General features: G+C 39.4%; 1 protein-coding gene across 5 annotated transcripts in view; it reads left to right on the forward strand.

The window, feature by feature from the left end:
* The window catches only part of ASXL2 (ASXL transcriptional regulator 2), a 158,023-nt gene that overhangs the window by 127,806 nt on the left and 13,823 nt on the right, over window positions 1–16,394 (forward strand). For 4 of the 5 annotated variants that reach the window (XM_050753573.1, XM_050753577.1, XM_050753578.1 and 1 more), the window contains 5 exons: window positions 1,098–1,261; window positions 4,353–4,449; window positions 6,903–7,008; window positions 10,715–11,432; window positions 14,328–14,411. In XM_050753573.1, the coding sequence (XP_050609530.1) occupies window positions 1,098–1,261; window positions 4,353–4,449; window positions 6,903–7,008; window positions 10,715–11,432; window positions 14,328–14,411 (1,169 nt within the window). The remainder of the gene's footprint in view (window positions 1–1,097; window positions 1,262–4,352; window positions 4,450–6,902; window positions 7,009–10,714; window positions 11,433–14,327; window positions 14,412–16,394) is intronic. The other variant, XM_050753574.1, reaches the window with a different exon arrangement.

Genomic DNA, 16,394 nt, shown 5'->3' on the forward strand with positions numbered 1-16,394 from the left:
TCCCTTGTAGTGTCGTAACTTCTCATTTTTTGGGTAATCCTTCTGAAGTAGTAATGCTAGATTTTAATTTGTAGGAATCCAGTGGGATTAATTTGAGGGAAATCCTTTCTTTTGTTTGTGCTTCCCCCAGGAGGCAGAGGGTGTATGATTGTATAGGTCCCAGAGTATTATGTAGATTAACATTTTCCTAGATATTGTTAGATTTTATTTTATAAGATTATGCTGATTCAGCCCCATCAGCAGTATTTGAAAGTGCTTTTTGCTTTTTTCGCCTGCATATTCCCATTACCATATTGCAATATTTTGCCATTTCATAGACAAATAATATTTTATGTTCATTGGTTTAATTTGCATTTTAAAAAAATAATAGCATCTACTTAAGGTTAGTGGACTGAATTACCTTTTAATTTCCTTTGCTCATTTTTCTCTTGGTGGTATTTGTCTTTTTCTTATTGATTTGTAATTGCTATTTTCATATGAAGAATAGCAGCCTTTTGTCATGGCTTCTAAATATTTTTTCCAAGTTGGTCTTTTGTGTATATATATAAATTTTTATTTACATTTTAATCCTTTGTGTACTCAGTTTTTTGAAAGATTGTAACCTTCTGGTTGTGGACAGATTTCCTAAAACTGCTAAGCTATTAAATCATAACATTTTTAGCCAATGCAAATTAAAATCAGTGAAAAAAAAAGTCATGAAAAGAGGCAAAGGATATCAGTATGATTTGTAGATTTGGATTTTCTTTCTTAGACATTCTTCCTATCATTTATCATAAACTTTCTCAGTTTTTTGGGGGAAATAATCTAGTGTCAAACATAAAATGCAGTTTTAGTATGGTAGAAGACTCATTTTTACAGACTTTGTTCTATTTATGCACAGAAGATAGATACACTGTATTCTTTTATCCTCTATAAATGAACAAAACTTGTTTTGTTAGTCTTAGAAGAAAATCCTAAGATCTTAAGCGTTACCTTCTTCACAGTGTGATATTTAAATGCTTACAATTGTGGATTTTTTATACTGCACAGAAAGCTACAGTTTATATAGAAACAGGACTTGTGAAGGAGGCCCAAACAATCCTTTTCCGTTTTTGTAGGACAAATGAAAAGAACTAAATGTGCCGACATTGACGTTGAGACACCGGACTCCATTCTGGTTAATACAAATCTGCGAGCACTGATCAACAAGCACACATTTTCAGTCCTTCCTGGAGATTGCCAACAGCGACTGCTTCTACTACTCCCAGAGGTAGATCGACAGGTGCGTCATTGAACTCCTTAAGATTTTAAAAATAGCTGTTTATGTATACTTGTAAAGTGGTATTAATGGTACTGAAAAGTAAGAATATTTTTACATAAGTTTCTTAATAGGCGAGCTTTTTAAGGCTTAGGAAAAAAAGAAAAATTCTCCTGCCAGAATTTCAAGATTACAGAATTATTTTGACTGTATTAGGATTTAGGCATCCATAGAATGAAGTTCAGGAGGAGGCCGGTCATGGTGGCTCACACCTGTAGTCCCAGCACTTTGGGCAGCCCAGGAGGGCGGATCACCTGAGGTCCGGAGTTCAAGACCAGCCTGGCCAACATGGCAAAACCCTGTCTCTACTAAAAATACAAAAATTAGCTGGGTGTGGTGGCAGGTGCCTGTAATCCCAGCTACTCGGGAGGTGGAGGCAGGAGAATCACTTGAACCTGGGAGGCGGAGATTGCAGTGAGCCAAGACGGTGCCACTGGACACCAGCCTGAGTGACAGAGTGAAACTCCATCTCAAGAAAAAAAAAAACAAACGTAAACTTCAGGAGGAAGAGTTGTCTTGGTCCAGTATCAACAGGACGTGGGCCAGTGCCTCAGTGGAGTGGGAAATGTGAGGAATAAGCCAAAAACATAGGTCCGGATAAATAAATACAGCTGGAAAGACAATGCAACATGGTATGAACAGTGGTGGACTTGAGAATGTTCACAGTTTGCATTCTTTTGTTACATTTTTCTAAGAGAAACATTTATTACTTCCATAATAGAGAACTTAAAACCCAATACAAGTTATACTTAAAAAAAATAGTAGCAAAAAGAAATACCAAACGTCTGGCAAGCGTCAAGGCAGGGACCAGAGAACTTTAGTGATTTACCTTGGTCAGGAATGAAGTAAAGGTCTGAGACTTTGGCTTTCATCAGGGAAAACAGTGTACCAAGTCACTCCCTCTTCTGATCTTCTGTTTCCTCCCTCTGGAAAAGGAAGATAGAAGAATTACGATTTTTTAAGCTTTCTTCACTTGTGAGATTTTTAAAAATCTCAGCTGTATTCTAAGTAATGTGATAGGTCTCCCTAACCTCCAACTTTTAAGAATGTTTATTAAAATGATGAGAGAGATGTTTTCCTTAGTTTACACAGTAAAAGAACTAGTTATACTCTTGTTCATAGTAAGAGGATAACAGAATAAGTAAACGACAGAATTCATTATTAGCTGATTGACTTATTTATTGAGTTAAAACTAAATCTTTCTAATTCTGAAAATCATCTTCCTACTAGACTTCATTGATAACAATTTCATAGTGTTATGAATCAGAACATGTCAAAGGAGTTCAGAGTCCGTTGTCCAGAGAGCCCAAATAAATGAGGTATTCTTATAGAGGTGGGGGCAAAGAAGTGAACCCGGTTCTTCTTGGTGACTGCTCTCCCTACCATAACTCTTGTAGAAATTATAGCTTGAGGATGCCAGTTCTTGGTTAGAACAAGTTAGGAGACTGAAGTTTCAGCAGTTTTAAGAGAACCTCTTGGAGATTGCTCTCATCTTTTTCTTTTTTTTTTTTTTTTTGGAGACAGAGTCTCACTCTGTCGTCCAGGCTGGAGTGCATTGGCTCGATCTTGGCTCACTGCAACCTCTGCCTCCTGGGTTCATGCAGTTCTCCTGCCTCAGCCTCCTGAGTGGCTGAGATTACAGGCGTGTGCCGCCACACCTGGCTAGTTTTTTTTTGTTTTTTGTTTTTTGTGTTTTTTTTGTATTTTTAGTAGAGATGGGGTTTCACCGTGTTAGCCAGGATGGTCTCGATCTCCTGACCTTGTGATCCGCCTGCCTCAGCTTCCCAGAGTGCTGGGATTACAGACGTGAGCCACCGCGCCCAGCCCAGGTATTCTTAATAGGAGGTTACTTGGCTAGTTTTTCATTTGTTAACACGGTTGGAGCCCACAGTAATCTGAGTAACATTGTCCCTATGTGTAGAGAATATGGAATTTCGATTAAGTGAAATACAAACTACTGTCAGATGCAATTTAGAGTGTTTAAAGAATGAAAAGTTTGAAGCTGTACTTCACTGTGTGGAGTATCCAGCAATGAGCAGTAGAAAAATATTTAGACCAGAGAAAAACATAGGTTTGGATCAAAACACTTCTCTTTCAATATATTTGAAGGCCCATGGTATGGAAGAGGTAAACTTTTGTTATACAGAAAGCAGATTTGGGGTTAAAATAACTTTTTCATAGTTGGAGGATTAAACTGCAGAATATATTATCTTGTAGTGGAGTAACTTGCTTATCACTGTAATACTCTACTAAGTAGAGACTGGATAAACTGCTTTTATAGGAACACCATTACCCTTGTACCAGTTCTCTGGAGTATGAATCAGCAGTCAGCAAACTACAGCCCACTAAGCAATTTCCAGCTGACTGCCTGATTAATGAAGTTTTATTGGCTTAAAGCCACTCCTATTAGTTTTCATATTGTCCATAACTACTTTTGTGCTACAGTGGCAGAGTTGAGGAGCTGAAATCAAGCCATATGGCCTGCACAGTTGAAGTATTTTTTGTCTAGCCCTTTACAGAAAGTTTACCAATTTCTGCTGTAGAGCCGGGGGAAATGATGTCGACCCACATAGGTTTGGAAAGTAAAGTTGGGTTAAGAAGAGTTCCTCAGTCTCAAGGATGTCCAAATCGTTTTCTTAATTTTCTTCAAAAAACTGTTTTTGACTTAAAATTTACATTTAGATTTTTAGTCCATCCTTTTTTTTTTTTTTTTTACATTATTTGAATCTGGGATTCAGCTTTATTTTCTACTGGTTGGATAGCCAGTTGTTCCATCACTTTATGTGTGGTTCTGTGAGTAGATTTTTAATTATTAGGGAATGGGTGTGAATGGAGAGAGGAGTGAGGAGAGGTAAATAGGAAAGCAATGTTTTAGAACAAAGTGATATTACATTAAATAACAGAGTTGTCCTGAATAAGCACATAGTATGAGATACTCATATTTCTATAAAATTAAATATATATACATTCTTTTCTAAAATGAAAGGAAAGTCAAATACCCCATGATACCTTTCACTTTCTTTGTAAGCTTTCCTTGGCTTATTCTTTGACCCAGGTTGGTCCAGATGGTTTAATGAAGTTAAATGGCTCAGCCCTTAACAATGAATTCTTCACTTCAGCAGCCCAAGGCTGGAAGGAAAGACTCTCAGAAGGTAAGTGCTCTACCTAATGTGTCTCCCAGGTGGTGTGTGCACCCAGAACACCTCTCTTCCTCATCAGGTAATGTAAGCAGTTTTGGAAAGTAAAGGACAACAAGATGTTACGATAGGATAGAATCAACTATCCTGTGTGAAACATGTTGTTAGACTTTTATCTAGTGCTTATGTTATCAGGTTAACACCAGATGGAGTCCAGCAACACGTTTATTTAATGATATAAAGCTTCCAAGAAATTAAAAAATACAGATTTTTGTGCCCTGCTCCTAAAGATTCTGATTCAGCAATTCTACATTAATGCCTAGGAATTGAAATTTTATTAGGCTCCCTAATAAGAGTGTAGAATTAGTCACTTTATGGTGCTCTGCATCCCAGTTTGGTAAGCAGTGAGATAACCTGTTTATTACTGCCTAGCTTCAATAAAACTAAAAGTAAAATCAATCAGAGTTTTTTAAAAGATCACTTCATTAAGGTATATTTTGTATATTTCATATAATCATATATATCATATTTCATATGTCATATTTTATATTTCATATAATATAAAATTCAGCCTTTTGAAATGGACAGTTAATTGGCAGTCAGAACATTGTAGTAAGTATGGATCATGACCAAAAATTACTGACTGTGATCACTGGTCTGCCATGTGTGCCATGCTTCTAATGACTGATTGTGTGTGGGCACTGCATGTAGTATCTCTCAGTACTAGCAGTTCTTCACCTCTGCAGCTGAAAAACACCTGTGGTATTTTTTAAAATACTGATGTGCAGACGCCACTGTCAATGATTTTGTTTTTATTGCTCTGGGTTAGTGTCAGAGCTTTATTGGTTTTGTTTGTTGGTTTGTTTCAAAGTTTTCCCAAACGATTCTAATATGCAGACATAAGTAAAACCACTGGCTGAATTATTTTTATTATATCTGTTTTTCAGTATACATGGAATAAATAATAGAACTTGAAAAGTCGTATGCCAAAGAATAGCCTTAAACAAGTGTGAGAGACTTTAAAATATATACATTTGTAAGGAGCGCATTAGGAATGCTATTCATTGTTTATTTTCTGTCAGATCCCTAACAATTAAGTTAAATGAAGAGCTAATATATAATCTAGATTGTTTTTTGAAATTGTTGACTTTTCCCATCCTCTTCTTTTAGAAGAAATTCTATGTAGAAGGGATCTCTTGCTCTGATTACTGTGGACCTTTCTCTTTCCTACAGATTTTTTTTGGGCAGTGACCCCCTTTTTTTTTGGAAAGATTAAAACATACCATTTCTACCAGTACGTTTCTTTAACTAACGATAAACTGGTAAAGGATTTACTTCCTCAGCCCCCACTTTTTTGCAAGTAGGCACTGTCAGCAGTGATACAGCGATTATTATTATCAGTGTTAACTTTTTTTTTTTAAACATGCAAACAAGTGACTGCTGTACCTATAGTCATGTGATCATATTTTATGAACAGCAACTTGGAACACTGTATATATGTGAACAGGGTTCAGTACATTTTATTCCTCATTTTCAGATACACAGTAGACTCAACAGCAGGAGTTCTAGGTTGGATTCTGACAGCCAAATTCCCTCTTTTCCCAATCCTTTGCCCATGACTGTGATGTCCACGGTCCTCTAACACTTTTCCTCTCCTTCTTCTCACCCCCAGGAGGTCTTAAACTTCAAATTCTGCCATTTCTACCTCTTATTCCTTGATGTCCTGGGTATTAGAGTATAAAAGGGAGCAGCCTATCTGAGCCACAAGTTTGAAGATGGCCTACCAAGCACATTCACTGTTCTCTGCTGATGGAGTGGGAAGGATTGAGGTGGTTGGTAGTATATGCAAATAAATGGCATATTCAGAGCAGTTGGGTCTTTGGCATGTTGAGTATCTTCTTGCTAGAGCATTAGCCTGGTACAATTTCTGGAACAATTAGAAAACCGACAACTCCAGAATAACTCCCTACCTTTTTACTGGAATCTCGAATGCTTTTAAGTAGGGCCATAGCTTTTCTTTATGCAGTTAGACATAAAAAGCCTAAAATTAAGTTGCCTTGGAGAAACTGAACTTTAAAATAGTAAAAATGCCCAGTGGCATAGTTTATTAAAAGCACATCACTTTTTCTTTTAGTGGAAAATAAATTGGAAGTTCTATGTAAGAGATAAAATAAATCTGTATGGAATGTGATGTTTGGAGCGTGAGGAAGGTACCACAGGGAAGCCCAGAGAAAAGGCTCTGTCAGCCTCAACTGAGTACTGAAAGCTACATGGAGTGGTGTGCAAACATATTTTTATTTCACCTAATGGCATTTAGGTCCTCCTTTACAGTGAGGAGGTTTGGGGAGTTGCTGTTACTTTCACGTGATAGTATTCTGATTCCTGCATGAGTCTTTCATGATTTATAAATAGTTACATGTTGCAAATAGCATTTTTCTATTGAATATCCTTTTTTGGGTACATTGCAGGTGAGTTTACACCTGAGATGCAGGTGAGAATTCGACAAGAGATTGAGAAGGAGAAAAAGGTGGAGCCATGGAAAGAACAATTCTTTGAAAGCTACTATGGGCAGAGGTAATATTAAGACAGGTTCTATAAACCAAATGTTAATTCCTGTATATATGTCATGTAGTGCTTTATCTCATTACCCTCACAGAAATTCTAGGCCCCAGTTTCCTCCTCCTTTTTTTTTTTTTTTTTTTTTTTGTCTCACTGATTCTTCTTTAGGAAGAAGTTTTTTCTTTTTTTTTTTTTTTTTTTTTTTTGAGACAGGTCTGGCTCTGTCGCCCAGGCTGGAGTGCAGTGGCCGGATCTCAGCTCACTGCAAGCTCCGCCTCCCGGGTTTACGCCATTCTCCTGCCTCAGCCTCCCGAGTAGCTGGGACTACAGGCGCCTGCCACCTCGCCCGGCTAGTTTTTTGTATTTTTTAGTAGAGACGGGGTTTCACTGTGTTAGCCAGGATGGTCTCGATCTCTTGAGCTCATGATCCGCCCATCTCGGCCTCCCAAAGTGCTGGGATTACAGGCTTGAGCCACCGCGCCTGGCCTGAAGAAGTTTTTTCTTATTATGAATCACAGATTCACAGAATTAGATTACTCATAATCCTTTACCCTTAAAACTGTCATTGTAGGTGAAATGGCTTCTTTAAAAATAATTTTTTTAGCCGGGCACAGTGGCTCACGCCTATAATCCCAGCACTTTGGGAGGCCGAGGCGGGCTGATCACCTGAGGGCTGGAGTTTGAGACCAGCCTGACCAACATGGTGAAACCCTGTCTCTACTAAAAAAATACAAAATTAGTTGGGCTTGGAGAATTACTTGAACCTGGGAGGCGGAGGTTGCCATGAGCCAGGATTGCGCCATTGCACTCCAGCCTGGTGGGCAAAAAGAGCAAAATTCTGTCTCAAAAAAAAAATAAAATACATTTAAAAACAAAAAAACCTTGAATTAAGAGTCCCTTTCTTTGAAAAGATTGGCTTTTCTTCTGGTTACTTTATAAGATAGAAGAATACTGAAGTTCGTTTTTTGTTTTTTTTTTTGAGACAGAGTTTCATTCTTGTCACCCAGGCTGGAGTACAGTGGCGCAATCTCAGACTCACTGGAACCTCCACCTCCTGGGTTCATGCAATTCTCCTGCCTCAGCCTCCCCAGTCTCTGGGATTACAGACATGTACCACCACACCTGGCAAATTTTGTATTTTTAGTGGAGTTGGGGTTTTACCATGTTGGCCAGGCCGGTCTAGAACTCCTGACCTCAGGTGATCTGCCCTCCTCAGCCTCCCAAAGTGCTGGGATTACAGGTGTGAGCCACCACTCCCGGTCAGAATGCTGAGGTTCTGTCCACTTTTTATATTAGTTAATTATCCCAAAATGTAGCTATCCAGAATCACTAAGGAATCTTAGGAATTCTTTAATGTGGACTATTAGAATCAACCTGTAATTAAACAACCTGTCCTCTGTAAAAGGCACTCTGGGAGATGTACATAGCTGAATAAAGATATAAATTATGTTTAAAAGAGACTGTAGCCTAAATCAGTTTTTTCCCCTCAACAAAAGGTCCAACAATGAAACTGTAATAGGACATTTAAATAGATGGTAAGGGAGATGTTTTGTTTGAAATAGGATTGAACACCTGGACTCCTACTTGTTAGTCTCCCTTCCTTCTGCACACCAGTGGCAGCTCTTAAGGAGACCTGTAACCACAGCTTGAAAACTAAGTGCTCCTTTTCCTTGTCTCCAAGTAGTAGTTATCCATCTCCTTCACAGTCATTTAGGAAATATTCCTATTGAGATTAAGAGTTCCATAAACTATGGCCAGGTGCGGTGGCTCACACCTCTATCCCAGTGCTTTGGGAGGCCGAGGTGGGTGGATCACTTGAGCCCAGGAATTCGAGACCAACTTGGGCAACATGGCAAAATGCATCTCTACAAAAAATACCAAAAAATTAGCTGGGTGTAGTGGTGCGCTCCTGTAGACCCAGGCTCAGGTGGAAGAATCGCTTAAACCTGGGAGGCGGAGGTTGCAGTGGCCAAGATTACACCACTGCACTCCAGCCTGGGTGACGAAGCGAGACCCTGTCTCAAAAAAGAGTTCTATAAGCTGATTTTTCTACATTTTTGGTATGAGCATTGAGTTATAGAAGTGATATTTTGTACATTTAGACTGTTATTGCAGGTAGCAGTAATTCTACAAATATTTGTTCATTCCCTCCTTTTTTTTTCTTTTTTTCTTTCTTTTTTTTTTTTAAAGACAGGGTTTCACTCTGTCCCCCAGGCTGGAGTGCAGTGGTACAATCATGGTTTACTGTAGCCTTAACCTCCTGGGCTTAGGCAGTCCTTCCACCTCAGCCTCCCGATAGCTGGGACTACAGGTGCATGCCACCACACCCAGCTAATTACTGTATTTTTTGTAGAGGTGGAGTTTTGCCCTGTTGCACAGGCTGGTCTGAAACTCCGGTGTTCAAGCGATCTGCCCACCTCCCAAAGTGCTGGGATTATAGGCATGAGTCACTGTGCCTGGCCCATCTCTCCTTCTTAAGCAGATAGAGCATTACAACAGTTCATGGGTCTTTCTATTGTCAACTGTTACTTTCTGTCAGCATTTATAGAAAGACTGTTTTTTATTATTGCCCAGTTTTGTCCCTAGTCATCCCATCTCAGAAGCACTCTTCAAAGTCACCAAAGAAGGCTCATTGATTTTACATGTTGTACAATATTCTAAAACATTAAGAAGAGTCACTAATGACCTTTACAGATTAGCCCAGCTCTTAGCCAAGCCACATTATGGGAAGCTCATTGGAACTGTACCCTCAGAATATCTTAGAGACACTCGATCTCAGAATTTTAGAGCTAAACCAAGTGAGATTTAAATGGGCTTTCCAAAAACTCAGCTATAATTCTCAGCCTCTATAGAACATTGACAGCCAGCTGTCTCCTCAGGTCCTCTTAGATTTTTTGGGCCAGGGTTTGCACAGATATTGCAGAGAAGAGTTGATCACAATCCCAGGGTGGAAGAGTCTTGGGCTTCCTTCAGTTCCCTTACAGGTAGTCTATGATGCATGCCTCCAGACAATGTGGCCCCTTTATAAGCAGAAGTAATAATAATAACTGCCATTACTGAGCTTTCATTATGTGTTAGGTAAGTACTTTATATGGATTAACTTAATTATCATAGCAACACTATGAAGTAATTAAACCTAGTGAACAGTTGAAGAAACTGAAGTAAAGAAGGCTGGTCATCTACTTAATATCACAGGGATGGTAGGTATCAGAGCCAGAATTTGAATCCAGGCACTCTGACTCCAGAGCTTTCACTACTAATGATAGTGAAGATAATACATGAAGAATACCTGCTGTCTCCGGGGTTTTCCTAGGCATTGTCATCTTCCATTATCTCTAGCGTTTTTTTTTTTTCTTTTTTTGGAGACAGAGTCTCTCTCTGTCGCCCAGGCTGGAGTGCAGTGGCACGATCTCAGCTCACTGCAACCTCCGCCTCCCGGGTTCACGCCATTTTCCTGCCTCAGCCTCCCAAGTAGCTGGGACTACAGGTGCCCACCACCATGCCTGGCTGATTTTTTGAATTTTTAGTAGAGATGGGGTTTCATCGTATTAGCCAGGAGGGACTCAATCTCCTGACCTCGTGATCCACTTGCCTCGGCCTCCCAAAGTGCTGGGATTACAGGCGTGAGCCACCACGCCCGGCCCCATTATCTCTATTAATGAATGCTTTCAACAATATGGGCTATTTCTCAACTAGAATATTTCTTTTTCCCCCTTTTTAGTTCTGGCCTGAGCCTTGAAGATTCTAAGAAATTGACAGCTTCTCCCAGCGATCCCAAAGTAAAGAAAACCCCAGCTGAACAACCAAAATCAATGCCTGTGTCAGAAGCCTCTCTTATCAGAATAGTTCCAGTAGTCCCCCAGTCAGAGTGTAAAGAAGAAGCGTTGCAAATGTCATCACCAGGCAGAAGAGAAGAGTGTGAAAGCCAAGGTGAAGTGCAGCCGAGCTTCTCCACATCTACAGAGCCCCTGCTTTCCTCAGCTCTCAATACACATGAGTTTAGCAGCATTCTTCCCATCAAGTACCCACAGGATGAGGATCTCTTGGAGCAGAAGCCAGTCGCCTTTGCTGAACAGGAATCTGGGAAGAATCATCTCGCCACAGCTTGTAATTATAACAAAAGTGAAAGCCAAGAATCTTTAGTTACATCGCCAAGCAAACCCAAGAGTCCTGGGGTTGAAAAACCAATAACGAAGCCCACGGCAGAAGCAGGTCCACAAGAGACCACTGTGAAAGAACCTCTAACAACTCTTGTTGATCAGAACCCAGAAAGCCTCAAGAGGAAGTCTTCCCTTACCCAAGAAGAGGCCCCTGTGAGCTGGGAGAAGAGGCCACGTGTCACTGAGAATCGCCAGCACCAGCAGCCATTTCAGGTCTCACCACAGCCCTTTCTCAGTAGAGGGGACAGAGTCCAGGTGCGAAAAGTACCACCTCTCAAGGTAAGAGAATGGAGAGAATTGAAAAGGAGAGATGGTGTGAACCCTATGTTTTTGGTCATACCTACTAAATTTCAAGTAATTTGTGGTAGTTCTTAATGCAGAAGCAGTTGGATATATTTGGTAAGTATGTAACTATGGCCTTACACAAATAAAATGACAGATGGGCATTTAGAACTGCAGTCCTACATACAGGTCTTTACTGGTGTTTGCATAAGGAAGGTACCTGGGCATCTAATGTAAACCAGCCCCATTCTCACTACTCGAGCTCAGAGGCAACTGATCTCAGAATCTTAGAGTTAGACCAAATAGAATTTAAATGGACTTCCAAAAAGTTAGTTATAATTCTCAGCCTCTGTAGAACATTGACAGCCAGCTATCCTACTGTCTCCTCAGGACCTCTTAGATTTTTTGGGCCAGGATTTGCACAGATATTGCAGAGAAGAGTTGATCACAATCCCAGGGTGGAAGAATCTTGGGCTTCCTTCAGTTCCTTTACAGGGAGTCTGTGATGCATGCCTCCAGACAATGTGGCCCCTTTATAAGCAGAAGTATTAACAATAACCACCATTATTGAGTTTAAGACAGTTATGGAAATCTTATAACCATCATGGAAATTATTGTCTGATATGACAAAATAAGAAATGTGAGACTAAGCATGAGGAGACTATTGGTGTAATCAAAGGATCCTATCTCTGTACCAAGAGTACAAAGATTTTTTAGTTTACTTTGGCCCTTTTCTTGCTACCATAACTGACTTTATGTTCGGTGAATCAGGAACTACGTTTAGCTCCCTCCTATTAAAGGAAATATGTGTGGCTATCCTCTGTCACTACTGGTTACTTGAGGGACACTAGTAAGATGGAATAGTCTTGATAAGCTCTACTGCTTAGCATGTGATTAACTTCCAGTTAGCCGTATATTGCTGCCTGTCAAATCTTCCAAATTCTTCTAGGCAGTATCTTTGACTATCTTAATATATAATGCCCTTTAAAACCCAAACACATTTTTACTTCTGATCTTAAAGGTTTATTAATACTTTGGCTTTTGCTTAATATCAGCTTGCAGTTCATTCATTTAATAAATAGTTTATTTTTCTTGCCAAGGAATTTAAGAGCCAAGGCACTGGATATTACTCATTAGGATGTAAAAGGAAAAATAAGCCTAGTAAAGGTACTTTTTCCCCCCTTTTAGTTTAACTTAGGTGAACCAAAATTAGTCCTGTCAGGAAGTATTCCTTGGAAAGATTCACTTACTAGAACTTGACCCATTCTCATTGTATTTTTTTTTATTTTTATTTTTTATTTCTTTTTAAATGGAGTCTTGTTCTGTGGTCCAGGCTGGAGTGCAGTGGCACAATCTTGGCTCACTGCAGTCTCCGCCTCCCAGGTTCAAGGGATTCTCCTGCCTCAGCAGCCTCCTGAGTAGCTGGGATTACAAGCATGCACCTGGCTAATTTTTGTAATTTTATTTTTTAGTAGAGATGGGTTTTCACCATGTTGACCAGTGGTCCCTTAGACCCTATCTCAAAAACTCCTGACCTCAAGTCATCTGTCCTCCTCTGCCTCCCAAAGTGCTGGGATTACAGGCATGGGCCACCGTCTGTACTTCTTATTACTTTTTTATTCATTGCTTGTTTTTTCCCCCCTCAAGATGAACTCTTGCTCTGTCACCCAGGCTGGAGTGCAGTGATGCAGGCTCGGCTCACTGCAGCCTCCGCCTACCGGATTCAAGGAATTCTCCTTTCTCAGCCTCCCAAGTAGCTGGGATTATAGGCGTAAGCCACGACCCCCAACTAATTTTTGTATGTTTACAAATAATTAAAATAATTATTTGTAGAGGGGTTTCACCATGTTGGCCAGGCTGGTCTTGAACTCCTGACCTCAAGATCCACCCGCCTCAGCCTCCCAAAGTGCTAGTGTTGTAGGTGTGAGCCACCGCGCCCGGCCAGTTCATTGCTCTTTAAGATTGGTGATTTTAGCATTTAAGAATCTATGGGGTTTTTTTCTTTTCTTTTTTTTTTTTTTCCTACCATTAACATGCATTGCCAGAGATTCTGATTTTTGTTTTAATCACTTTTACTATTCTTTTTTATAAAAATATTAGAAACTTTTTTTTAATGTCATTCACAGCTTATCTCCAGACCTGAGAGCTGAGTAACTGTTTAGGTTTTGCTATAAATGTTGCTAAGACCCATCATTTCTATTTCCTCACCTGTAGACAGGCTGGGTGACATCATATTCTGTCTGCTTTCTGCTAGTGCAGAGGGATTACACAGAAACTTTAATCCACTGTGACCAAGTTAATATAATTTTACTTTTTTCCATTCTTTTCCTTTCTTCTCCCTCTTCATCTCCCTCAAAAAAGACTTTTCCAGAAGTGTCTTTAGTAACTCTCTTCCCTTAGACCCTATCTCAAATACTGCTTTCTTAGACAAAGCTTAATGTAATTTATAACAGAACAAAACCTTTTAAACGAAATTTAAGTAGAAAACAAAATTCACAAGGTAGTAGTAGAAAACAAAATTTGCAATGTAGTGTAAATGTTACAACTTAGTTACAACTTTTATATACATACATATGTATATAAAAATTATATACACACAATGCACATTATATGTTTTACATTCCATATACAGTCAGCCCTCTGTATCAGCAAGTTCCACATCCTCAAGGTTAATTCTATATTATCAACCAACCACCTAGCAAAAATATTTGGAAAAGAATACAAATGTAAAAATACAGTATAACAATTTATATAACATTTACATTATGTTAGGTGTTATAAGTAATCTAGAGGTGACTTAAAATATATGGGAGGATATGTGGAGGTTATCTGCAAATACTATGCCATTTTATATAAAGGACTTGAGCATCCTCAGATTTTGATATCCTCCAGGGTCCTAGAACCAATCCCCCATGGATACCAAGGGATGACTGTACACTTAAAAAGAAAAGGATTGAATCTCTCTGCTCTCCCAAGGTAGGACTTCTCAGTAAATTAAATTGTTATCAGTGCCTGGACAACTTTGAGTGGTTTTGCACTTAAAAAGAAGATATGATTTATTCTGCATAATCAGGTATTAGGGCTATTTACATAAGTAACTGAAACTTATTTTTAGATACTGAAACCTTTCATTTTAACCACTTTTAATGGTTCTTATTTGATTTCAACATGTTATTAATGATTGTGTTATTGTGATACCATGTATTATGCTAGGTATAGTGTTACTCTCAAGAGTGTTCTTATGTAAAGTTGTTTGTCCCTATATAAGTTCCCCTAAACACCTTTCTTGTATTTACTTTTTTAGTTTTATCTTTTTTTTTTTTTTCATTTTTTCCCTGCAGTTTCTTTCATATGATATAAATAAAGGACAATAACTGCTGCTTTCTTACCGTAGGCAGCCTCTAAAATACTATGTGCTGAGTAAATATGCTATCTAGGCTTGTTCGAATTGGATGTGAAATAGATTTAGCTCTTAGAGAGGTTAAGTAGATTTCCTGATGTAAGACATATACTCTGTGGCACCTGTTATGAAGTCCCATGGCTCTAACTTTGGAATTATAGAGAATCAATTTTTGAGGATTACTGACCTTTTGAGAAATTAGTATTGCAAATAGTGAAAAATGTTTAGTGACTTTATTGTTCTTAATTTAAGAACATTAAGAAAAATGGCATGCATTTTCTTAGGGTTTAGTGGGTTAATTTTTTTTAATTAAATGCTTTAGAACATCTTAACAGTTATTTGCTCCTTTAAACTCAACCAGTTACTAGAACGGTGCACATCTTGATGCATTATTAGTAACTCTAATAGCTTTCAAAGTTCAGGACAGAAGGCAGATTTGTTTCAGACATGATGATTTTATTGTATGAAAATCATTGGTTTTGCCAGGCATGGTGGCTCATGCCTGTAATCCCAGCACTTTGGGAGGCCGAGGTGCATGGATCACTTGAAGTCAGGAGTTCGAGACCATCCTGGCCAACATGGTGAAACCCCATCTCTACTAAAAATACAAAAAAATTAGCTGGACATGGTGGCGGGCACCTGTAATCCCAGCTACTCGGGAGGGTGAGCCACAAGAATCACTTGAACCCGGGAGGCAGAGGTTACAGTGAGCTGAGATTGTGCCACTGCACTCCAGCCTGGGGGACAGAGTGAGACTCTGTCTCAAAAAAAAAAGAAGAAGAAAATCAATGGTTTCAAACCTGATAGACATCAGAATCTCACAAGTAGCTTTTTAGAAACACGTTTTTTTGTTTGTTTGTTTGAGCTGGAGTCTCCCTCAGGAGTTACCACAGGCCAGACTTTTTCAGGCTAGGTGCAGTGGCTCATGCCTGTAATCCGAGCACTTTAGGAGGCCAAGGCAGGTGTATCACATGAGGTCAGGAGTTCAAGGGTAGCCTGACCAACATGGTGAAACCCCATCTCTACTGAAAATACAAAAGTTAGCCAGACGTGTGGCCCACACCTGTAATCCCAGCTACTCGGGTGGCAGAGGCACAAGAGTCACTTGAATCCAGGAGACTGAGGTTGCAGTGAGCTGAGATCGTACCACTGCACTCCAGCCTGGGTGACAGAGCAAGACCTTGTCTAAAAAAAAAAAAATTCTTTTAATTAAAAAAAAAAAAAATTCCTAGGTCCTGGGACTCTAATTTGTAATTTTTGGGATAGGACCCAGAGCATATATATTTTTAAAAGGTTGCACAAGTAAATATAATACCAGTCAGAGATGAGAATGGCTGGTAAACATTATGTACATACTCCTTTATGTGTGTGGGCATGGTGGAGGCTCCTATGGATCACACATTGTCTTCCTTCCAGTGCTATCTAGAAGCCTGTGTAATTTGAGATAATCCAGCCCGTGTGTGTGTGTGTGTGTGCGTGCGTGCGTGCGTGCGTGCGTGCGTGCGTGCGTGTGTGTGTGTCAGAAAAGAGCAAGTATTTTCCCCCTGGACCTTGGTGGT

Source organism: Macaca thibetana, chromosome 13 (assembly GCF_024542745.1).
Source record: "Macaca thibetana thibetana isolate TM-01 chromosome 13, ASM2454274v1, whole genome shotgun sequence".
NCBI lineage: Eukaryota > Metazoa > Chordata > Mammalia > Primates > Cercopithecidae > Macaca > Macaca thibetana.